At 38.0% G+C, this 25,278-nt stretch overlaps 1 protein-coding gene across 1 annotated transcript in view; it reads left to right on the forward strand.

Annotated features, from left to right (window-relative positions):
• The window catches only part of FTO (fat mass and obesity associated), a gene marked incomplete at both ends in the record, with an annotated part of 64,376 nt that overhangs the window by 18,971 nt on the left and 20,127 nt on the right, over window positions 1–25,278 (forward strand). Inside the window, 3 exons of the mRNA XM_010073086.1 lie at window positions 4,127–4,206; window positions 5,801–5,944; window positions 12,867–12,986. Coding sequence (XP_010071388.1) covers window positions 4,127–4,206; window positions 5,801–5,944; window positions 12,867–12,986 — 344 coding nt within the window. The remainder of the gene's footprint in view (window positions 1–4,126; window positions 4,207–5,800; window positions 5,945–12,866; window positions 12,987–25,278) is intronic.

A 25,278-nucleotide genomic window follows, 5' to 3' on the forward strand; every position in this document is an offset into this window, starting at 1 on the left:
TAAGAATTAATTTCCTTTCTTTTACCGTGTATTTGTTATGTCTTAATAGCGTGCAGTGACCTGGGTGTACAGTCATGGTTTCTCTGAGTGCTTTGGCTCCTCACTCCCACAATTTAAAATAGAAAATGCAGCATCCTAATTCCAAAATATATCTGCTGTCTCTAAGTAGCAGAAAAATCACTAGGAAGCTTGTCTCATAAGGGGGTCCACACAGAGAGGTACTAGTCTGCATCTGGTAGTAGAGGCATGGTCAGGTGTTGAAACAATAGCACTGGTTTTAGGAGCTGTAAGCCTGCTTCTCTCACTGGATTTCCCTGCAAACTTTGGCAAATGCCTTAACCTCTCCTTACCCTTCTTACCTTTTTCTGAGCCAGTTAGCAAGCTCACAGAGGCCTTGCATGGGTAGCTGTATGAAAGCGCCAAGGATCTTACATGGTTTTGTGTTGTTTAGTTGGTGTTTTTTTTTTTTTTTTTCCTGCAGGTGTGAGGAATAGGGACCTGTATTAAATAGAAACTCCATTTTGTAACTGTGTTTTACACAGGCTGTGTTGTCTGGAGTTTCTGTAGCTGGGGATTCTGTGTCAGATAATTGTGTGCATTTGCAACTAATCAGATCATCTGCTCATCATTCTTACAGCTTCTTAGTACTTCATCTGTAAAGTCAAAATCTGACCTCCAAATTATTTAAACAGACTTCAAGTTGATAACTTTGTTTTCCAAAGTGGCTTTGGTCACCTGTACACAATCATCCATGTGATTAATTCCTTTTAATAAATCTTGCCTCAGTTATAGTCGGCCTATAATGGGATCTGGCCGTACGGTGGCAGATGATTCATTGGGAAGTGGCAGGCAGAAAGTACTAGAAGTAAAATAATAAACCAACTCTTTACAATATTGTCAGTAGTTTGGAGAAACTGATTTAGGCATTATCAGTTATTAAATTCCCTGAAGTGCAAGTCATCATCCCCCTTTGCGTAGTACAAGAGTATCCTGTTAACACAGGTAAATCTGAATAGCTTTAATGTGCGTTACTAGGCTTTGATTGAGAAAATTCTCTTTGATCAATATAGCATTTGAACGTGTATCGGGCTTCCTTAGTTTTTCTGATTGTTTTCTAGAATTGCTATTTTAAATTTGGATCATTTGAGGTGTTTTAAAATTTACAAACAAGCAAAAAGCCTGATCAGACTTCAGAAAAATAGTCTGTGCAAGTGACAGCGTTTTTCATAGACGTGGGAAGGCTTTGGGAGAGGAACAGTCATGTAAGCAGAAAATTGTAGTCCCATTCTCAACAATTTCTTGCCTAGCAGTTAGTTAATTGGCACATCTGTCTTGTAAGCATCCCTATGGAAGGCAAGACTGTTCTAAGAAGGAGGAGGGATTGCGTTATGGTTCTTGAAACTGTACTTAAATACGTTGCTAAGTTGGTGTTAATGGAGATTTAAAGTAAAAAGTCACTTACCATACACGCTGTACAGTTCACGTAAGTTTTATGGGGTTTTATTTTTGTAATAGATACTGAAGTGAGATGTCCCTGCCAGAGTTGTCCTGGATTTGTGGCAAGATAAGGACCCACTGTTTTGTGGCAGAAAAGATGCCTTGTTGGCTCTTACCTCTTCACAAACTCAGGGGAACCGACTGACAAATAACCTGCCTGCATTCAGTTTGCCAAAGCACGGCTGATACGTGCAAAACGCATGTATTTTATGTGATGCATCATACTGGAGAGGCCGTGTATTGGTTTTCCAAACCTCACCAGTAAGTTTATTCCTATAAAACTGATGTTAGCTCTGTATGTGTTGTGTTTTACCTAAAACCAGAAGAACACTGTGGTAGTTCTGACATGGGTGTCCAAGGAAGGTAATGGTTTTGGTTTGGCTCTAAAACCAATATAGTAATCTGGATGTAGTGTTCTGTATCTGAATAAAAGCCTTTGCTGCCAGATGGACAATGGCCAATTTAACACAGTGCTTTTTCTTTTCAATTAATATAATTTTGAAGAAAAAGAAAAGCAAATCTTTACTGTAATCTTTTAAGACCTAGAATGTATTTTTCACATATCCTTTGAGACATGCAATCCATGAAGCTTCAACTATTTTTGTACAAATAGATTTTTAGATGAATTATAAACTCTTAAATTAAAATTACAGGCTTCTTTCTAAGACTCATAAAGGATTAGGGACAGTTGGGAGCAATTTCAAGGGGGAGCTCTACAATGAAAGATTTGCCAGGGATTTGAATAAAGGTGCAAATCAGAATGTAGTACTTCCGCTGCTTTGTTGGCGTAAAACGCCACAATGACTGGACACTGAATGTGGTGGTGGAAGTGTTTGGATTTGTTTTCTGTTGTAATTCTTCTTCAAAGTGACTGTGATATTGCAATATTGCAGTGTCCAGGGACCATATTGTTCTGTGGCCCTTGCAAGACTTGGCTTTATGCAATTTAACCCTCATGTGTTTATGTAGGAAATTGCTTTTTCCTATGTTCTTTTTTTGTTGTTGTTTTGGAACTTTTTTTCAAGCTTTTCAATTTCACCTATCTGCAAACCTCATGCAGATAGAAAATAAGCCTCCCATCTAAACTTTCTCAGGGGGAATTCAATCCTGTTTTGTAACACGTGTCTATATATTCCTTACATAAATTATTTTTCTGTTTATTATTTTTTTTCAAATTTGTGGTACTCTCTGCTGTCTTGGGTGTGAACTTTGTTAATAGTTGCTTATAAAATTCGTAGAAAGAAGACACTGTTCCTACAACTAGGATAAATTCAGGTATTTTTCTGAGTTCTTACTCATTAGAGTTTTCTGAGTTTTAAAACTTTCAGCCTTGTTGCAAGGCAAAGTAAAAGTTTTAGGGCATTCATTTTTTCAGTAATAAAGAGAATACTATTAAACCTCACACACTGTTTTTTTCAGTCTGATAGTCCATCATTATTGGCAGAAAAGCATTTTAAAAAAATTTGTAGGAATTTGGGATACCAGGCTTCAGGTATGCGAATATTGATCTCTTAAAGATAAACTATGTTTAGGTGATGGAAAGATGAAGCTTGATAATTTCTCATCATGATGTATTAAGCTGACTAAAGCTAAATTCCCTGAAAGAATAGATACTGCTGAAAATACAGGTTCCACGTTAACTATCACCTTGTAGGTCTCTATTCCTGTTCTCCTCTAATTTTGTCTATTAAGGTTTTTGGCTTGGTGACACTTTAGGTCACCTAGTTTTCTATGGTTTTTTACTGTCTTTCTAAACCAGGAGTGATTTTACAGAAATTTTTGATAGATTTTCCTGAATGTCTTGTTAAGATTGAGAGGGCAGCAGTTATGTTAGAGTTGTCTAACACCAAAGCTGTTTGAATTGAAAGCATTTAATGAATGATTTGCAGTGTCACAGTGGGTGTTGTTACTAGATTTAGTCTGAACCTTTTGAGAGGACTACATTTCCTCTAAAAAGTGCTAATTTGTCAGTTTTCAAGCATTCTTCAGTTATAATAATTTTCACAGAACTCTGATGGCAACCAAGTAGATTCCATTACAGAGGTTTGTGGGGCTGTTTGCTAGTTTGTGAACTGAAGTCCGTGACAGCCCTCTGGCAGGCTATGAGAAGGTCACAAATGAAATGCTTTGGAGACAGGTCTTTGAGGAGATTGGGCTTTCTGGGTTCCCAGTTTCTTGGCTTTGAGCTGAAGGGAGAACTTCAGAAAAGTGTCAGATAAAAGATGAAATAATGTATCTTTGTCTCTTTTACTTTTTCTTTGTTTATTTTTTCAATAAATATCAGTATTGTTTTGTGATTTTTTGAGAAAAGAGATTGTAATCTCTAAGTAGTCTGCTTTGAAGGAATTGTTTAGTTGAACTGTTCCTGTAAGAGGTGGAAAGATGCCACTTCTACACTGTATAAACTGTGAGAAAAGGAATATGAAGAGGTCTTCATAACAATAGGACAGTGAATCGTTATCATGCTCTGCTAAACGCTAGAGCTCTATGAAGATCGTGCTATCTGACTTGAATTCTCTATTTGTTCTTTAAATGCTTAAGGTAGTGTCTTTAATTCATATTCAGAGAGAATAAATTTTATTAAGTATAGTTTTTTCCCTGTACTTAAGGTTTTCTGATCTGTCCCTAGATGATCTCAATATGACCCATCAGCACTGTGTTCTGGCTGGTTTTGCACCTCGGTTCAGCTCAACTCACAGAGTGGCAGATGTAGGTATCACAATTGGTTTGCTGTTTGGTCATTCGTAAAACTAATGTTCTGGTACTGTGTATGCAACATCGTGTTGTTTTACCCAGGGTTGTTTCACAGTTGTGCTTATGACTCAGACTGTTTTCTTGAACAACTGCGATTTGTTTATTTTTTGGGTTGAGGTTCACTTGTTTGTGCATTGGTAGTTTGCCTAAACTCACAGTTAGGCATACAAGGTTTGAATGAAGAATGTGCTACAGCACACCTCATGGATTACTGAAGAAATGTAGAAACAAGTGTATTTTTACCTGAAATGTTTTAAAACTTTTTTGCTGTGTTAATATCCCAGTCCTAGTTGAAAGGCAGTATTTGTGATGAGACAGAAATACTTAAAACACATATGTCAGCTGTATCCACTGGCAAAAATGGTCTCTAGGAGGTCAGAACAACTAAGAGCACTCAGAAGTGTGTTTTAAATTGGATCCTTCTGTGCATCTGATGATTGAAGAAGCAGGAAAGTGACACAGAGCCACTTATCACTTTCTTCTTTCAGCAAGGCAAAATATGACACTATTGAAGCAAGAGAGATCCATGTATCCATGTACTTTTTTTCCCCTGTTACTCTTCCTAATTAGTGCAGGATGGAAATGAAGCAATGGACGAAACACAGCCATATGCAGTTGTAACATTAAAAAAAGGTGCCTTTATTTCCCAAATATGCACTGTGTGTGCTTGAACTGGGCTTTAATGTAAAGTTAAAGTACACTGTACATTTAAAAAAAATAGTTCTGTATTTTTCCTCTCTCATTTTAAGAGTGCTCTGACCTCCTGTTACTTTTGCAGGAAAATGCACAGTTATTTTCACAGTATGAAAAGCTTCTCTATTAAGTGATTATGCTTTGTGGTTGTAAGCTGTTATGACTTCAATTTGTATAGTATAGAATTCTTTTTTTTTTACAAAGAAGATGACACCAGGGGGTTCTTATTTGACACTATTCCTGGAAATGTAACTGAAAATACAGATGTTTAATTGAAAAGAATTCAAACCTGTAGGTGTCATCTTTTTTGGTTTCAAAAGGATTTTTACAGATTTCCTTCTAATTTTGAAGGACATTTAATGAAAACAAGATAAAATTATTTGAAGTACAAATTTCTTTTGTTCATATTATCTATTCCTTGTAAGCAAACAGCTCTCAGACTGGATATGATACTCCATTTTAGTGTTACTGGGAGCTCATGCAACTAGGCAAATACAACTGGTTCTGAAATACTGTCAGAAACTGGCCAGAAAGCAATGGAAAGTGTGGCTGTGTTTTTGTATGCCGTGTTTGTAAAGTTAATTTTAAAAGAACTCTTTTCTTTCTCCTTTCAATCTATGCTGTACTGGTTGGCTAGATGTTTGATGGATTAGACTTCTGCATAATTTAAACTAATAACTATAGAGACAATCCAAAGGGCGTTACACTTTGTTTGAAAGGTGATGAAATAAAGTTACAGAAATGCATGCCTTCTGCTCCTTCGCTTTGATTAATTCAGAAGGAAATAGTTCAGTATATTTGAGAATAACGTGTGGTCTGAAGTGGATATATATAACATTTTTATTAATCTTTTTAGTGTTCAAGAGGAACATTGGAATACATATTTGGACAATGTGAACTGGCACTCCAGAATTTACAAACTGATTCTGATTCAATGGCTTTATCTTTGAAATCACTGGAAACTGCAGTTGTAAAGCAAGTAGAAGAAATACATAATGAGGTGAGACGATCTGCACTGAAAATACTTCAGCCAGATTCTAGCAGGTGCAGGCTGTTCATGGAGGTAATGGCAACTAAGTGTATTCAGCTGCTGACAAGGCATTACTCTGTATAAGTTTGAAGTGTGGTTTTTTTAAGACTTTAAGACTTGGGCGCAGTAGTCAGTATTAACTTAGACTGATACTTTCATTCCCATGAAGTTTGCGTTTTTCCTGAAGATCCCTCTGCTGGTAGAGTGGAAGAGTAGTTTCAGTGAGATTACACCAAATCTGATGGTGTGGTGGTGGACAAACCAAACTGCTCCAGCACTTCTCTAACAAAAAGTGAGAGAGGAAAAAAAAAAAAAAACAGAGGGAATGGGCAGGTAAGATTTTTCAGTAGTTTGTTGGGTGTTGAACCAGGATTTTATAGAATACTGGGTGTGACACAATTGTGAGTATGTGCTATAAAGAATATTCTGAAGAAAATAAAGTGGAAATAATTGCAAGGAACATATTTAAGCAGGTGGTTTTGTGCAACAAAATATGCAAGTGTAACAATGCACTTTCACAGGACTCCACTGGAGCTGGCAGTACTTTTTTGTTTGAAGTACAGATCTGGAGTCTTAACAAACACATCTATTTGACAAATGAACTGAAAATATCAAACAGTGTTTGGTGAAACTGCGGAAACAGGTAATTTTTCCTGTGGTATAAAAGTATGCAGTATCACAAAAAAATGTAATTTGGCTTATTCTCTGTTAGTGGAGTCAGGAATCTGACCCAATGGACTGGGTCTTCTTAGCAAGGATAGTGTTCCTGAAGATGGTGACTTTAATACTTTATTTTTTTAAGCTACAGAAAATATAGTCAAAGCTATATATTAGGAGTTTAACATGACAAATTATTTAGCTCTTCTGGAAAGCTGTTCTACTTGAAACAAAGCTTTCAGCTGTTCCTAACTACAGCACTGATGGTAACCTCTCCTTAAAGACGGCTGTAGCAACCAGCTAATACAAACTTCTGAACCACTTTTTGCTTCAATATCAGTGTTTTTTACCGCACTCTACTTTTTTACTTTTCTACTAAGTATGATCACTATTAGCAGCTGTATACTACATAGGTAACTTTCACTCAAATTAGAATTTGTGTAAACTGTTTAAATTGCTAGCTGCTGGGAATACAATATTGTGTATTGTTACTAAAACACATTTTTATCTGTATTATGATTACAGTTGGTAAAACTGAGTGTAGTGGTGGCGAAAGATTTGCACCCTTGACTTTTAGCAAAACAGCTCCTAGAGCAATTTAGAGAAGCCTGATGCATGCAGGGTTTTACAAAACATTAATCAGGCTCAGTCCATAAAACTACACGCATATGTGGTTGCACAGCTAGGGCCACATGCACAGCTGGTGTAAATTTGCACGGGTCCTTTAACATCAAAGATGTGTGCCGTTTACATCAGGTGAGAGACTAGCCCCTGGTGTTTGCAGTCACCTGAATAATTTTGCTATGTGACATACAGGGATGTTTCCTGTTATGCATCTGGGATATACTGTAACAGAAATCATTGTTGAACTTATACATATTGCTCACTTAGACTTAGTAGACACATTGGATCTATATTTCATTTGAAAAGAGAATACCTGTTCACTTTTTAAAATATTTTTTTCCCCAAGGTCACCTCTTCACTTGAAGGATAAATTCCGTATGTTAAAGAGCTATTTAAATTTCATTTATTTATTGCATAATAGACAAAATTAATAGTGGCTTGTCACTGTGGTAAATGCACATTTCTTTTTCAAACATCACTGAAGTGAAAGCATACAGATCTGAGGTTAATGCAACTTTTTTGCATATAAAAGCTTTCCAGCTTTAACTCACTGTACGATAAATCTTTGTGTTTTCAGTCACTAATACAGGTTTTAGGTTCAGATTTTCTCAGTTCAGGTGAAGAACAAGAACATGATTTGTTTCTGTAAAGAGCTAAACTGCTTACTGGTGAAAATACGTGTGGTCAGGATTCGGTCACTGTTGTTTTTTTGTTTGGTTTTTTTTTTTCTTAGTTTGTTGGTATTTTTAAATATGAAAGACAAAATTGCACAGAAAGCCAAACATAGGATCAGTGAAGAACTGACACACAAATTTCTGTTCTGACATGCAGCATTCTGTGCTAGTTCTAAACCCCCTTTTTCTGTTCTTGTGGACCAGAGATCATGGGCTTGAACTTAGGGAGCATTCCCATCTCTAGAAGAGGTAATACAGTTGTATTTTACTTTCAAATATTATCATAACTGAAGTTCTTCACAGGGTTTAACTCGGATAAAGAGATGCAGCCATTGTTCTAGATTCTTTAGCTTCCTGAAATGCTCCAGGTGTGGGTGTTTTTACCCTTCTTGCTGGCACCTCTGAAGCAGACATCAGAGATCAATAACTGGAACAGAACCATCGCAGTGCCATCAGGCTATGTGTGACTAAGCTAAGATGTAGTAGTTTGGCACAGATTCCCAGTCTGTGCTGAGATTAACTGCTCTGCCAAATGAAATCTGGATGAATAATCTGTGTCTGCTAGAGGGGAAAAGCCCAAGAGCAAGTCTGAAAGAATGAGGTATGATTCTGTGCCTTCACTTTTGTGTTCCTGGGCAGGAAAATTGACTCGCTTTGCTGATAAAGTGGGTTTGAACTGAAGCGTAGGTAGAGACTTAGTTTCTTCCATTTTTGTGGTGGGCAGAGAAACCTCTGAAAGGCGTAAGGGTGAGTACCTGGGGGATGTCTTCACTGATGTTACCTTTCCCAGAGTTCATTTGTCAGAGCCCTGTCTTGGATGTCTTGACAGAGGTATTCCTGTCAAAAAAGTAAGATGCTAACCTGAGGAGGTTTTTAGCAGTTTTAGTGGGCAGCCAGGTAGAAGTTTAATATTTCTTTACGTTTAGCTCTGGTGTCATGGTCTCCCTCAGTCAAACAGCCTTCAAAGGAATATCTGAGTAATTGCGAGGTATGTGCTGTTTGTTAGATGTGTGAGTCACTTCACACCCATTAGGTACTTTGTACTTGTGAGTAAAGATAACCTTCATTAAGGGTGTTCACATGCTGCTTGTCTGCATAGCTCATGGGCTGGAAGTCTGAACAAATACTTCCATGGCAGGGGAGCTGGTGAACAGAGCGTGGCAGGGTGAGCAGCAGTAATTACCTGGGAGCTGGGGAGCACAATAGCCTCACCATGCACATGGAGTGTTAGATTGTATGAAGTTACCTCTTTAAGCAATCACATTGCTGTTCGGCCAGTAATAATTTATCCTGAAATAATCGATCTTGCAGAGTTCACTGAATGTGAACCTCTATTAAATCACGCTTGGTGTTCCAAAACATACACAGCTACTGGGTATGTCCCAAACAGAGCTACAGAGGGCTTGGGGAAACCTGTTGGCAAGGAAATGCTTTTTAAAGTCATAAAGCACTGCTGGACAGATGATGTAAATGCTCAGACATATAAAAATAAATCTGCAGAAAAGATCATTTCCAGCCTATTCTTCATATTAAAAAAAAAAAAAAATGCTTTCCTTGCTTTGAGTAATGCAAAGTCTGATAATAGTTCATGTTGTGTGAGGTAGTTTCAAGGCTTCTATATTTGCCAACACCAAAATAATAATTCAAAGTTCTCTGTGAAGTGAAACACTAGAGGAATCTAGGGATTTCACTGAAAATGTGGCAGGTTTCAAAGAAGTACTCAAGTTTGAATAGGTGGGGGTTTGTCCTCATCAGTGCTTTTGCTCAGTCATGATTATCAAATCCCCGTTACCATGATTAAACCTTTGACTGCATTGGTTCCTCTGATGCTTGTGAGGTACAGTTACTTTTGCCTGCAGCACATCTATTTTTCTGGCAGCAGTAGATAAATGTAGTGTGGTGAAAGCACAGGGATGTAGAAAAGCCTGGGCCAGCTGAGTTGAGGATATCTAGTGTTAGACACTGAGGTCACTGCTGGAAAGGGTATGGTGAGCACAGCCATGGGAAGGTTAATATGTTTGAGCACATCACAGTGAGCTGACAGCATGCTTGGTGGCTCTCTAGTACAGAAGAGAGGAAAATATAGATCACCTACACGTGTGGCATTTAATAACCAATACTTTTAAATAATTGACTGAGGAGCACAGCCTCACAAAATGTCAAATGCTACTGTTGGCCTTTTACTACCCAGTATTGACTATAACCTAAAACTGGCCTTTAATCATTGTGTAAAGGACAACTTGAGAATATGTTGAGGTTAGACATATGAGGCCTGATTCTGAGCTTACTTGCACAGGTGTAAGTCATAAGTGAAAATCAATTAGGAGATGAAAATTATTCCTAAAACACTCAGCATATGTATTTTTCATATGTTAATATGTTTAGGCTTTGTCCTGTTCAGTCATATGAAATGCTTTCTAATGCTACCTGAAGTTAACTCTGATATATGGGAGTCTCCAAATTAAAACTCTGACAAAATCCTTGGCAAGAGCTGTTAACCTGGGAGTTTTGTCATGGAAGATGAATGTTCTGTAGCTTCAGTTCTACTAAGGCTAGAACTGAGCTTTTTGTCTCTCTCCAGTATTTACTGTTGTGGGTTTTTTCCTGGTACAGCTCCTGTTTCTGGAAGGAGGCAAGCCACTAGGAGTGCCTTCCCCCTACAGCAAAAGCTATTACTGAATAGAGTTCAATGAAAGCAAAAGGACACGTGGCTTCTGGGAGAAATGGGAAAGCAGATAGCCTGTGTTCTTGTTAGAACGTGTACATGCGGTGTAAAAAGTGTTCACGTGTTAAACATACCAGAGCAGCTTAGCATGACTGGAATCTCTGGAGATTTTTAGCAAAACTGAGTATTTATGCTTGCGTATATCTGAAACAAGGATGGAGTGATGGAGAGCGGTGTAAGAAGTGTTCACGTGTTAATTAAACATACCAGAGCAGCTTAGCATGACTGGAATCTCTGGAGATTTTTAGCAAAACTGAGTATTTATGCTTGCGTATATCTGAAACAAGGATGGAGTGATGGAGAAATCAAGTCACCATTGCCTCAAGATGATATCTTTGGTCAGACTCAACAGTTACCTGTTCAGAAATGATAGTTCAGAGCAGTCACTTGTCAAGCAACTTGATGGTTAAGCTGGTGGGTGGAACATTGTTTTTCTCCCCAACCCCCATTTTATTAACTCAGTTTAGCACTAAACCAGGACATCCTGAGATGAATACAGACCTGAGTTTGAGAGCCCTTGTAAATAGTCGTCTACATCATTAAAGAGCCACTTGTTGCAATTTGGCACACCAGCTTCTGACGAGACCAGCTAATCCTGCAAAAAATTAACTAGCCTTTTGCTAAACCTTACCCCTTGTGCCTAAAAAGCAGCTCTTCTGTGTCCAGTTGAATATTCTGTAGAGGATCAAGATACATTTAAAATTTGGCCAAGATGCTAGACTTGAATTAGACAGAAATTACGTGGGTTATTGTAACAAATCAGGATGACTAGTCAAAAATCAGATTGACTGAAATAGATTGTTGTTTTGGAGAGACATGTGGAAACATTGATTTTAATTTAAAAAAAAAATCATTGATTGATGGCCTCATATGATTAATTTCCTGAAACACGTTGCCAGATATCATGTGTTAAAGCCCTTTCAGTGGCAGAGGCCAGCGAAACCAGAAAGAGATGGAGTAGAAAAAAAACTGTGAGTGCCCGAAAGTAGTTGAACTGTCGATGTGCTGAGCCTTCCCAAAACTGTGTACACTGATTTTTAAAAACCATAACTTGATCCTTCATAACTCATTGCTACTGTAGAGGAAGCAAACTTTCCTTCAGCTTTTTTTTTAGGAAGGATATCTTCAAACTTCTGCTAAAAAGTCAGTAGGTTTGCAGTTGGTGTTTTTGACAATATTTTAAGATCTATGCCTGCCAGCTAGTCGTGATGTGTTGTATTTTACCAGAGTTGCTTTAATATTCTTTTTAAGCCCTTCAAATTTAAGAATCTTTTATTGGAATCTTTAACATAAATTGACCAAACATTTAGTTAATGTTAGCTGAACCACTTTCAGATTTCTGTAGCCATTCTGTTTGCCCTTGCAGGGAAGCAAGCACTAGGTGACAGCTTTGGGCAGTTTTCTTTATTCTTTCACCTTGGCAGGTTGTCTTTGTTTGCGTCGTGGGAGCTGAGCAGGGATAAACAAAAACTTCTTTGTGGTACAAATAATAATTAAAGCAGCTTTGAACTTGGTGTGAAACATAACTACCACAACAAAGATAAATACAGAATTCTAAAGACCGGAGCTGTGGATTGCTATTAAAGGAAAAAAGGCTCAGTGGAAATTAGGATAAATGGAATTATTTTCCTTAAAGAGTATTTGATGAGTTAGATATTTATATTATGTTTTAGTAAGCTAATATTTCTCTTGTCTTAAAGTTGATGGGCCATCCATATATAAAACTTTATTGAAAAACCCAACTATTAAAGTATTACATCATTTGCTGTGTTTCATATTCTAAATTAAAGTATTAGCTTGATCCTGATAGATTTTTTTTTTAATAATTTTTTTATTTTTTTATTGCTTCAGTGGGGAATTTGTTTTCTTTGTAATGCAGAGTTTCCACACAAGGTTTGTCCTAGAAAAACAATTGTGACATGTCACTTCGGATGCCCTGAAAAGCTTTTTCCCTCCTGGTAGGTGCAGGTTGCTCTCTGTCAGAGGGTGCTGGTGTAAGGGCAGCTGTGGCACAGCAATAGCTCTGGTCACAAATTCATGTGGAATAGAAATAAAATAAATGGGTGTAAGGGTGCATTTAGAAATAAGTACTTTGGTAACCTTCTACTTCCCTATGGGATTCCTCAGGTGTAGCTGGATTCATGTGTTACCCCATTCCTGCCCCAAATAAGGAACACAGATGTTAATGCTACTCTGTGTGTTTATCTCGCAGGTTGAATTTGAGTGGCTTAGGCAGTTTTGGTTTCAAGGCAAGCGCTATTTGAAGTGCACTGATTGGTGGCTTAAGCCGATGGCTAAATTGGAAGAATTTTGGAGAAAAATGGAGATTATGGTAAGTACTAGTTTTATAGTCTAAAGCCTCTAGAGCTTAATTCTGAGAGCACTCACAATTATGTTTGTAATTGTGCTGTAGTAACAGGATTTAGACTTTATTCAGAACGTAGGAAAAGTAGAATCAATGTCAGTCTTCCACTGCCTGCTCTTTTTTTTCTCCAACCAATAACCAGAAGAAATGTGAGCCAAATAAGATCAAAAGACCCAAGATTTTAGTTATTTCCTGGCTTTGCTTGTTTTTAAAGTTCGACAGCCTTGTAAGATAGCAGTCATCTATTACCTCACATGAAACTGTGCATTATTATCTTTTTCATACAACACCAAGATAGATGACTCTGCTGATGACAACACTGGTGAATGCAGCTGAGGAAAGTGGAGAGTAAAATCTGATGATCTGGTAGCCCACCTGCACGCTTACACCATAGCTAGAACCAACAAGAGGAGATGAGTTTCTTGAACAATTGTACTGATACTGGTTCCTGTGTACTTGAACATACATCCCTGCTTTCCCTGAAATGGACTGATAGCCTGCTCAGGTGGAGGCTCAGCTGGCAGACTTTGCTAGTGCAAGTGTTGGATACAATTGCCAGCATGCCTGCTTCTGGATTTGTACACAGAAGGAACTATACTGACAGAAGTGTCGTGCTTATATCCTTACATCTGTATTAGAAGCTGCTTCTTGGTCATTCTGCTGGTCCCAGCATAAGCCTCAGTTTACCCATAATTGACATGGAAAAGTTTGTTGTGTAGCTGAGGATGCTGACTATGATTTGTAGCAGAGATGGTTTTGGATCTCCAGGAGTATGGTGCAACAAGAATACGCTCTTGAGTCCTGAGGGAAGTGCTGCTCAAACGTGTTGTAAGCTTTTCCAGCAATGGCTGGTTTCAGACTTCAGAGTGTGGAAAAGCGGAACTTCCATTTGTGAAATCAGTTGCCGCAAGGAATCAGTGAAGATTAAACTTTCCTACAAAAGGAGGGAGATTATTTAGAACTTCTTTACGTGGGTTTCTTTCCTCTTTCTTGTGTTCTTATGTGCTCACATTCTTGAATTGGAGGGAGATTATTTATAACTTGTTTACGTGGGTTTCTTTCCTCTTTTTTTGTGTTCTTATGTGCTCACATTCTTGAATGACCTTTAAGATTAAAAAAAAAAAAAAAATCTTTGGTTTGTTTTTCTTTCGAATGACAACTTACTCTCTTGTAACCCAGGCTTAGATGAGGTAGAGACAGGAATGTTTGATTGTTATTTTATATCCATTGTGTGTTGAGAACATGGAAAAACAGCAAACTCAGGAATTCTCAGGGGTTAGGTTTTCTGCAATTGGTGTGACATTACCATGTGTCTCTAATTAGAAATACGGTGGCGTCAGTGTATCTCCTTTCAACAGGCCTCAGGATGATATTTATCAGCAAACTGAAGGTTGGGCCAGGACGGAAGCTGCTTCTAATTTAAACTTTAAAAATTGCCTTAATGTTTTATGACTTACAACATATTCATCACAATTAATATCAGCTATTGAAGGAGACAGAAGAGAATGTTAATTGAGGATGTCTGTTTTGCTGAGTTTCTAAGTAAATTTGGTGCTTACTGTATTTGGGAGTTGGAGGTAGGGTGGGTATTTGGGGGTTTAACCGGAGTTTTGTCCTTTGGTGTTTCCCAAGGTGACAGTAGGGGGCAATGTTTAGCCGCAGTTTTAATGCAACACGAGGCACAAGCTTCATAAAAATACATCGAAATGGAGCATTCACATCAAGAATTATCCCTGTTGCTTCAAGTTAGCTGTAATCTCTAAGATTCCATAACACAGGAAATCAATTGTGGGTTAACAAATTCAACAGCAATTTAACATAAAAAGTGCAGTGTTTTGGTGCATGCTTAACTTCCACAGCATTAAGTTAAATCAGAAAAGTATTTCTGAGTGTACCCAGTAGTCTGCAGTCAACGTTTTTTTGTGGGTTTTTTTACGAATTTATAATTTTAGCTGTATGATTCTCAAAAAAAAAAAAGGCAAAATGCTTAAATTAAAAATGTCTTACAGTTGTTCATCTTGTCTTGGTATAGTATTGTTGCTTAAAATGAATTATTTATTGAAAGAAAATACTTAAGCAATATATTTTTCTTACATTTGTGTGTAAGCTGAACAACTCTTGATTTTTTTTTTTTTTATGTATCTGTCTAGAGAGATACAAAAGTCAGCCTTGGGTTCCCCACGTACCTTTTTTTTCCTTTCCCCCTCCCCCCCTCCTCATTTAGTAATGCAGTCTTAAAGAAGAAAATAAAGTTTTCCAAAATAATTTCTGGTTCTGCTAATTGTAATTGCTCCAGTGTCACAGCGAGCTATGATGCTGCAGGAAGTTTAACCCAGTGTCTTCAAACCTTTGGGCTTTATTTAATATTTTTGTACATTATAGCAAGTGCACAATTTTATCAAAATGTTTATTCCTGGCATTTCTTTCCCTGAGGATAGTTTTACTTAGAGCTCGCTCTTGTGATGTAAATGTTAAACCTTTCATTTGAATGACATTCTGATAAAACATCACATTTCCCACAATATTACCTCATGAATTTATGAACCATTAAATCCAAAGCAGTTTAACCAATCTTCCTTTTTTTCCCCCCTTGAAAATATGAAGGCTATTCAAATGTTTGAGGGGTATTTTTTTAAAAAGTCATCCAAGATTAACACGTTATCATTTGCAACATCAGGATAAATGCTTGCTGAATTCAAAGGGAGAGTTACCATTTGAAAAAAGACTGTACAAGCTTTGCTTTCTGGGTAAGGAGAAGTCTGAAAAGCTAAAATCTCATGTGATGTGAGGAAGTCTTGCTGTAGCTGTTCTGAGATTCAGTGGAGAGACAATTTGTCTCTCAGGGTCTGATATCATGCAGACCTTGCAATCTGACATTTATTTCAGCTATGAAAATCATCTATCACCGTGCCAGATCAGTAAGAACTGCAAAAGTCCTGCAGTCTTTTTTTTGTTTATTTTGTTTTAGGCTGATTCAGATTTGAATAAGTAAAATGTAAATCAATGAAGTGGTTTTTGTTTGGGGAATGAAAAGTAAATGTATATGATTATACTTAAATATCAAATTATTGAAGACTTTTAAAATATATCTAGTGTTCCTTTAAGGAAAAAAAGAAAATAAATGAAGACCCTAGTAGTGCTATATGGTGTGAATTGTATTTCCTGCTTTGACAGTCCATTTAGCAATGTAGCAATGTATTTATATGGCAGTTGGCCTTAATAACCTTTATTGACTTTAGTGGGCAAGAGCCAAGACTGGGATTATTAAAAGGTATCAGTTTCATTGCAGTATAAAATCACAACATATATAATTATGTTAGGTAGGCTAGGCTCCATTTAATCCCGCCTATTTATGCAGGAATTTGGCAGGATGAAAAAAATTGTGGAGCTAAAATGTAGAGGAAAAGTATGACTGATGTGGAGTGATATTTAACAGCATAACCGTTTGCCTACTGTAAAGGGTGTACTTAAAGGAATGAAACATAGATCTTAAAGAACTGGTGTTTAACACTGTAACCAAAACACAAGTAATTGTTATACCTTTTCTTTCCTTTTTGGCATCTTAAAATACAGTTAATGATAACGAAATGCAGCACACCTTTTAATTTCTAAATGTAGTGTAAAAGCAGAAGCGTGCACACTCTGGGTAGTTATAATGAGCAAAGCGGCATTTCATGCGAACTGATACCTTTCTGTGCAGCTTTCATTGTGATTTGTAAGACTTTTTAAAAATTATATTTACTAGTCATGTTATTACTGTTAGTCTGCATAGGACGCCTTTATCAGTTATACAACCAAATCGAAATCGGAGAGCAAGGCTATTTTCTTGTAAAATTATTTTTCTTTCCTTTTTGAGATCTATTTCATTTTGTGTGACTCTTGCTACACATGAAGTATGTCATAGTCTCAGCTATAAGCCACTATTGTCAGGGGCTTACAGCCTGACAGAATTGAGTCTAGGCTGAAACTTGAGCTACAAAATCTTAGCCCAGGGCCATAATATTTTTTTCCCCCCCAAATTAAAACAAGGGTTTGAATATGTATTTAAATCACAGTATTTCAGTTCCAGAATAACCATGAAAAACTATCAGACAAAATATGCTTTTAAAAGGAATCCTCCTAGCTTTTGTAGACTTTGGCATTTTAAACAGCTAACTAATTATATTGGAAAAGAATAGAGATTGGGATCACAGACAGGCTGGTTGGTTGTCTATCTTTTTTCAGAAGATGCAGAGCAACTTAACTGACATTTGAATTGGTTTGATCTTGTCAGCCAAAATTCAAGACATTCTGAGGTATGATTTCGATTTCTTTTTTAGCTTTCCCCTTGGGCTTAGCCGTTGCAGTGTCCCACGCCTTTACTGGAGCGCTGTGCGGTGATGGGTGATCCTATTTGCCTAATGAGCTGTGAAATGTAGGCACAACATGGCAGCTCAGAGACCCAAATTTTAGCCATATTTCTTGTCTTTTGGGGCTCTTCTTATCTGTTTAGGCCAGACCCTTTGAATAAACGTATTTTTGGCAGGTTATATTTTATGTACACTAGGAGTCAGATGTTTCTGGAAATGTACCTTTTATCTTCAATAACAACAACAACAACAAAACCTGATCCTGAAGACTTTGTTTTTTCTTTTTTTTTTTTTTTTTTGGACACTAATTTCTTTGACCCCAATATTTTTAGCTGTCAGAAAAAGGAGAAAGGATTCAGCATCGTGTGTAGTAGGATCACTACCAATCTTTAAAAAAAAAAAAAAAAGGAAAGTTGTATTGCACATCTTACATCTTTCAGAAAAAAAAAAAAAATATACAATTCTGAGGGAATTTCAGACTTAAGCTTCCAAAACAAAGTGTGTGCTGAAAGCACAAAGGACTGTGTTTATGATTCTCTTTGAAGTGTTTTTGCAACAGGATAAGGAAAATTTTAGAAACTGTCTGATAGTGTTCAGGGTAAATACTTAAACCCCTTTAGAGAATTTCACACACAGATACTGTGCAGCAGAAAAAAGGATACTTATGTTTCCTAAAGCTGCTACAGCCTACAGCTTTGTACTTAAAGACAGAGGTGTTGAATAGAATTCTACCGAGGATACATCCAGTGACAATATCTACAGGAACATCAGAGCAAACCAGTGGATAGCATTTTCTATTTTTAACCCTTATGTGAGCTGGTTGAGGTCTAAGCTGTGTTGATAGGATCCACTGTAACATTTCTATTATAGACTGGGATTGTTCAAAGGGCAGGCAGCTCGTGCAGCCTACTCTGAGAATTGCGCTGAAAACGTTAAGGTTATAATGTAAACTGGCATAAGCCAGGAAGAGTTGAGGACAGTGTGTGTCCTGTGGGAGGGTGAGCTGGGTTTCTGACAGCACACCTGGGAGGACGGTGGGTGGCTGGTGCAGCTGTGCGTGTCGTCGCTGGTGGTGTGCCTGCACCAGATGGTGTGGAGGCGGTGGGCATGCTGGCCCGTTCTGTGTTCCCCGCTAGGTGGATTTGCATCTGACTTACACGTTTGTAGGTGCTTAACTCTTACTGTAACAGGGCTTCTTTCTGTTGTCTGCACTGTGTTTTGTACTATTGGATGTATATGATTGCTTGTGGTGTATACATGCACTTGCATGTAAAATGTGGTGAGCTCTGTGTTAGAATTTAAAGCATAAATGCATATAACACACAATCAGCAGAAATTGTGCGTATAGGCTGTGCCCCAGTCTTGTGTTTGAATTGTGTAAATGGATCTCTGTGTCTGAGCTGAGCACTGGCTTAAATGGGATTCTCCATCCTATGGGAATGTTCTCTCGTAGTGGCTAGACTGCCGGAGCTGCTGCGTAGGGTGGCTGTGTGTGTATGTACTGCTTCTACACAGACACGTGCTCTGGTACACTGCGGTTTTTGCCTGTGATGATCTTCCAATTAACTTCTATATGTAACTCCTGGATCATATGAAATTATATCTAGAGGAATGGTGTTTATAGGGGATGAACACTTGGGCAACCGCTTGCAGTTCTCGGGAGCAGGAACTATGTAGGAGAAGAGTTTAGAGAGCATTAGGCTATGTTTGGCAGTACTGCAAGTCACCCAGGGTGTGGCAGAGAGGGAAAAGCTCAGATCATAGTTCCTGCTGCATCCCTGTGAATCCCGTGTCAGTCCTGGAAGGATATTTTAGAACCTGGTGTTTCCTTTTATTATTAACAGGAACTATGTGATTGATTTCAGAGAAAGCAGAATCTGTATGATGGGGCTACTGTAGGTTGTATAAAATTGTTTACACCATTTTTTTCCCTGAGAACCTCGAATGGACATATGCTGGAATAACACAAGATCTTTTTATCAACAGAATGTTTATTGAGTCTTATTTGCTGTGGAAAGTGCTATTGTTTTACTAGTCCAGTTATTCTTTGCAAAGCCTTTTATGTTCTTAGAAATCCATTTCTTATTAAAAAAGGGAATAAAATACCATATTTGAACACAGAGAATGACATTTCTTGAAAATAAATGTATTTTTGAAATTTATATATCTATATCTTATATAAAACTTGATTAATTATTAACTATGGTTAAAGTAGTTTCTAGTTCTCGTTTATGCAGTCACAGAAGTGATCAGATATAGAGCCTGTGGATTTCTACATTTGTGTGTGTATGTTTATGGACATGCTACATAGATACAAAAAAAAGGTTTGATTTGGTGTTGGAACTGTGAATTACAGTGGTTTGGCAGGAATAATTTTTGCTGTGATTGCTATAAACTAGGGGAAGTTGTGATTTTGAATGAAAGTGAAAGCAAATGGCAGTATGACTAAAATGTCACCATCTACATTGCTGTAATTATTATTATTTTTTTTAGAGTACAACTACTATTGCTAAGCATGCTTTTATTACTATTGTGTTTTAGTGGCAATGTGTTTTATTGTGTTTTAGTGGCACTATAAAATAGAATACAGCTGGTTTACTTTCCAAATGGCTTCTGTAAGCAGAGGAGGTGACGTCTTTCGAAAAGCTGCCATTGCTGACTTGATGCCTTTTCTTTCCTATCTGGTCATCAGTCCTTCTAATTCCTAACAAGATCCTGGCTGTTTTTGCAATGTGTTTTTAAACAGCTAGTTCATCTTTGATCAAAATTACAGCTCTCATTTTATATATAAAGAAATAAAACTTGGCTTCAGTACTTGCCATGGGAAGCATTATGGTGTGATGGATTAGGTGCTAATTCTTTCACTGACCCTTTGTTTAACTTGTGCAAGGAACTTAAGTGTGGTTTTCAAAATGAGTGTGGAGATCAAAACATTGAGGTCTTACTTTGGTTTTAGATCACGGACTGTTTCTGGTCTTAAATTCCTTATCAATAAAATGAGGCTATGAATTTTACTGTAACCTGTTGGCTATGTTCTAGGGAGAGAACATTCTGCAACTGAAGGAACCCGACAAATTTCTGCCTCCCCCTACCATGACTGGACGTTGTAGAATTTGGGTAATAGCTGAGATTTTTTTTTTTTTTTTCAGATGGGCAAGTTCTGTCCATTTAAGTATGCCAGTAGGAGCTTACTGTGTTTTGGCTGACCCCGATTGTCTCCTGGCAGTTCCCAGTTCTAGCTTTCAGGAGCTTTTGAGTGATTCTTTTTTGCACTTTTCATTTCTTGTTACATATGCTTCTACTTAGTAATCCTGAAGCTGTAGACATAATATAATGTTTACTGTTCTGCCGTGGGAAGATAATTACTGGCTTTTCTTGAATGTCTCAAGTTAACATCAGATTTTGGCAGTTCTCCTTGAACTACTAGTGAATCTGAACTCTATATAATTCTCACAGCAGAGGCTCTAATATTAAGTTTAAATGTAGCAAATCTTCTAAATTATTCCTGTAAAATAATGTGACTGGTTGTCACAGTCAGACTACTGGCATCTCTTTTCATAGGACTCATTTTGAATGTCTGTAGTAGAGTACAGTGATTAAGGGAATGATGCAAACAGGCCAGATTCTTGCTTGTGAGTAGGAATGGCATCAGTGGAGCTATGCTCAGTTCTGCAAAGTGCCCTGTTAATACCTGGGAATTTACAGTATCAAAACTTAGGAATCTACTGGGGATGGGAAAGGATGGGTAAGAGAACAGAAGAATCAGTCTTGAAAACTCATAAAATTTGCAAAAAATATTGAACAAAACAAAAAAAAAGTCACACAGGTTTCTGTAAGAAATCCTGCTGTTAAGAACCAGGATACAGGACTGTTTGCTCAACTTTTTTCTTTGCTTTTCATCTTCTACATTTTCTTGTAAAATGTAAAATACTGTAATTGAATCACAGCATTAGCTGGCTTTTTCCAACAAAACAGCAGATTTAAGCTCTTTGCTGCTAGTTTCAAAAGTAATATATATAGAGAGTGTGCGAAGACAAAAATTGAGCACATAGATGTATAATCCCAAAGGAATAAACTGACTTCTACTAGACAAGCTGAAAGCTGATTAAAATATTTCTCATCCTTTGGGTATGCAACAGCTTTTGATGATGGAGAGTGTATTAATATTCAGCTTAGCTGCTTGTCGACACTTCAGACAGGTCCCAGGAAAGACTCTGATACTGACCAGGTTTTCTCACTCTGCCAGAAATCTTTACGAGACACAGAGCAGCGCCCTTGTGCTGGCAAAAGCCGAGATAAGAATAATGCTATTTAGCTATGTCTTTATTTTAGAAATTGCTTAAGGCTGCTGTAATCTATTCAATTTTAAATCTGTTTGTCCGAGTTGTTTGTAAACATACAAAGATCCCAGCAGTAACATCAGTGACTGAGGATTTTGGAGAGGGTGTGCCTACTGCAATTATTTCATAACAGTCCCATCTAAGGTGCTGGGGTAACGTTCTCTTAACTTCATCTATTCCCTTGTAATGTCATACCTGCCTTCCAGACAAGAACTGGATGTAAACAGCTGCTTTATCAGCTGATACTTCTTCTGTTCTTTTGTTAGCTTGCTGACATAGGGGGTGTTTACTTTTTCCCCTTCTGCAGTGACTAAATATATGCAGTATCTCTGGAAAGCACGTCATACGCTGGGTGAGGTGCGTTTAGGATGGCTCCAGGGCTAAATACTAAATAGGTGAAATTGTAAAGGCTTCTCAAACTGAAAAAGTCTATTTTTCTTTATTTCACCCATCTAATTTTAACATTTTTATACATGGGAGGAGCTGTCCGTGTTCATCACAACCTCACCTTGCCTGCTTGCAGATCTGTCACCAGATTCTATGGCCCTGCCTTCTGTTGTTTTTCTTTGGAAGAAGGTCAACTACTGTGGTGTGATTGTGAGGATGTGGATCTTCCCTCCCCTGATCTCTGGGTCTCAGCAGAAAATATGATTACAAATTAAAATAATTTGAACTGAGTTCTTCCTTGAAATGAGTTGCTCATTGTATTTTCCATGAGGTACTTCACATTATAGAAAAGGTCTGATTTTCCTCTTGGGGAAACATTGGGATCCTGGACTTAGTGGAGCCCTCCTGTCTGGGAGGTTGGAGGAGAAGATGGATTAGCAAGGCACAGGCACGGCTGGCAACAGCAAGTGCTGAGCGAGTTCCACTTCCCATCTCATTTGGTTCATCTAGTATATTAACATTGACTTATTGACTTACCTGTACAGGTCTTTGAGAGAGTAAGGTATGTGGGGGGAAAAAGCAGGTTGCAGTTGGCCAAGGACAGAGTAGCAGCAGTGCCAGTAGCCAGTGGAAACGTGGGAAAGAGACGGTGGGCACCGCTCTGTTGGCAGAATAACAGGACCAAAGGTGATGAGTGAGGACTCCTGGGACAGGAGTTTTGAGGTGCTGTACTGGTTCGAAAACTTGAAACTGAATGTGTAGGTGGGATGGACCTTTGGGTACAGTGGGGAATAGAAAACAAGCTTGGCAGGAAAAGCTTTGGAAATTGAGAAGGAGTAGGGAAAGGATGGCAAAGGCTCTCAGGCAAAAAGGAATGGTGTGGTTTGGGAGAAAACAGGATAGGGGAAGCTTGGCAATGGGGGAAGTGGTTATGGAGAAGATGGCAGAAGGTAAGGTAGCTGTGTGTATCCTTCAAAGCAGAATATTGTGGGGAGCGATTTCTTTGATAAATTTTTTAAATCCCTTTTAAAATGTTTGTTTTGATAGAGATTTCTTCATTGATGCTTTTGTGCAGTAATAATACTACATCTAATATGCTACTGGGTTATACTAGAGAACAAAATATGGGAGAAATAGTCCTTGTTTAAACAAAAAAATAATTACATTGAATACAGAAAGGTACTTAAAGTACGTTAACATAAGTGTTTGATTTTAATGCAACAAACATATAAAATTATCCATTAAAAAAATCAGGGAGATTATATATGCATCAGTTTTTAACAATTGAAAAATTCACATGTTTAAAATGTGTGAATTATTTGTGTTCATATATGTAAACATGAGTGCACATGCATATATATATATGCACGTGTACAGAAGGAGTGAAAAGACTTGTCTGTTTAAATACTGAGATGTTCTCCTTTATTCTTGAAGTTGCAGAATCTTACTGAACTGATACAATACATGAGTTTCTCATCTTAGTACCTCCTACTGCTTGGGCATAATTCTGTGGTAGACTTCAGTGTTTCTTGATTATATGGGGTGTTATAATTTCCTGATGACTGGTTGTATTATTTATAATGCAGAGGGTGTTAATCCTTTAGTGATTAACACTCTATCTGAATTACCAGAGGTCAAAGGTACATTCTTTTATTTGAGGGTTTTTGCAGTGTTTCTTCCTTTGATATTTTTTTTTTTCTTACTGCAGGTTTTGTGTTCTCTGTTTTATCTGAAAATTGCTTGGAGGTAATTTGGGGTGGGAGGAGGAGAGGAGCATCCTTCTTCCTTAGGGGCCCAAGTCTGTTGAAGATGTAGTCATTAGAGCTTACATTATTTTTGCAATAAATAGGTCCTCCAGAAATCCTCCACCTAAGAATAGTGAAAGTCTCTGAACCGAAAGTCTCCTAACCCTAATATTTCAAGCCTTTCTCTAAATACTGTGGTCCTTTTTGTGTTTTGCTGAGCTGTATTCTTCACAGGGCTGGAGCTGGTGAGGGGGAAGCAGCGAAGGCTTTTTGCCGTTTTATTTTTCACACAGTCCTGGGGTTGTGTAACTGTTCATCCCTCTCTAAGAGAATTCAGTCAGGTGTCCAGATTTTCTGAGTTGCTGTGTCCAACTGCAAAGACTTTCCAGTGGTCTACAGCGGCTCTCAGGGTGTACTGAAGTGCACTGTAACACTTGCAAGTCTTGTGAGACTTGCAAGAGTTCCCTCACTGGCATTTTTCTACTGGAAAACCTCTCTGGTAGTACCTGGAACTGCTGGAAGCCACTTAGAGGGGACTTGTGTTGATACACAACACGTTTAGGACTTGCACATTGCATGTAAACAAAGAAGGTGGTGAAAGAGCAGCGAAGAAAACATTAATGTTAGGAAGCCAAAAGTCAACAGAGAGCAGCTCAGCTGGTGGGGCTGGTATTTCAAGCTTCAGATTGTAGTGTGCTCTCAGCTCAAATGATGCCAGTCTTGGAAGTTGTAAAGGGATATGATAGCCTGCCTCTGCATTTTCCAGTAGAGATGTAACTGATCTTGACTTGGTGTTTTAAGAAAACTCAGCATCAGATCTAGTGTTTGCAATGCGTATTTTGCAGAGCTGGGACATGGCTTCACTGGTGTATAAAAGCTCTGTTTCAACTTGGTCACCAGCTATGGGCTTAATGCCTGAACTACTGGATGAAGTTGTTCAATCTGTCAGAAAATTGAAACATGTTTTAATAATCTATGTTTAATCTCCATTAATTTGTGGGTGTTTTGTTGTGGCTTCTCAGCAGGTAGGATGGCTATGAAGTAAGGGGAAGCACAGAGGCAAGGTGCTCCTGTCCAGCTCCTCATGTGGTGATTTTGTTTTACTGTCTGTTGTGTGCTAGCTTCTCTCTGCTCTTCTTTCTGGTGCTTTGCTCAGAGCTCTGTGAGGTGCTCAGATTAGTGCTGTTTTGCTTTTGTCATAATCTTTCATGTTTGCTGTGACACGTAGATGAAAAAGCAGTATTTGTTCTGCTCCAGCATGCAAGGAATCCAGCTCAGGCACTGAGGACAATTGCTCCTATGTTGTGGGATAAAAAGCAGACATGCTAAAATTTTAGGGGTATTTTTTTCCTGTGCATGCTCCAGGAGGAACTCTGCATATAGCACTGTGGCTTCCTACATGACTTTTCTGTTGAACCTTGTTTAACTACTGTTTGCC

The sequence above is a fragment of the Pterocles gutturalis genome, unplaced genomic scaffold (assembly GCF_000699245.1).
Source record: "Pterocles gutturalis isolate BGI_N339 unplaced genomic scaffold, ASM69924v1 scaffold937, whole genome shotgun sequence".
NCBI classification, from domain to species: domain Eukaryota; kingdom Metazoa; phylum Chordata; class Aves; order Pterocliformes; family Pteroclidae; genus Pterocles; species Pterocles gutturalis.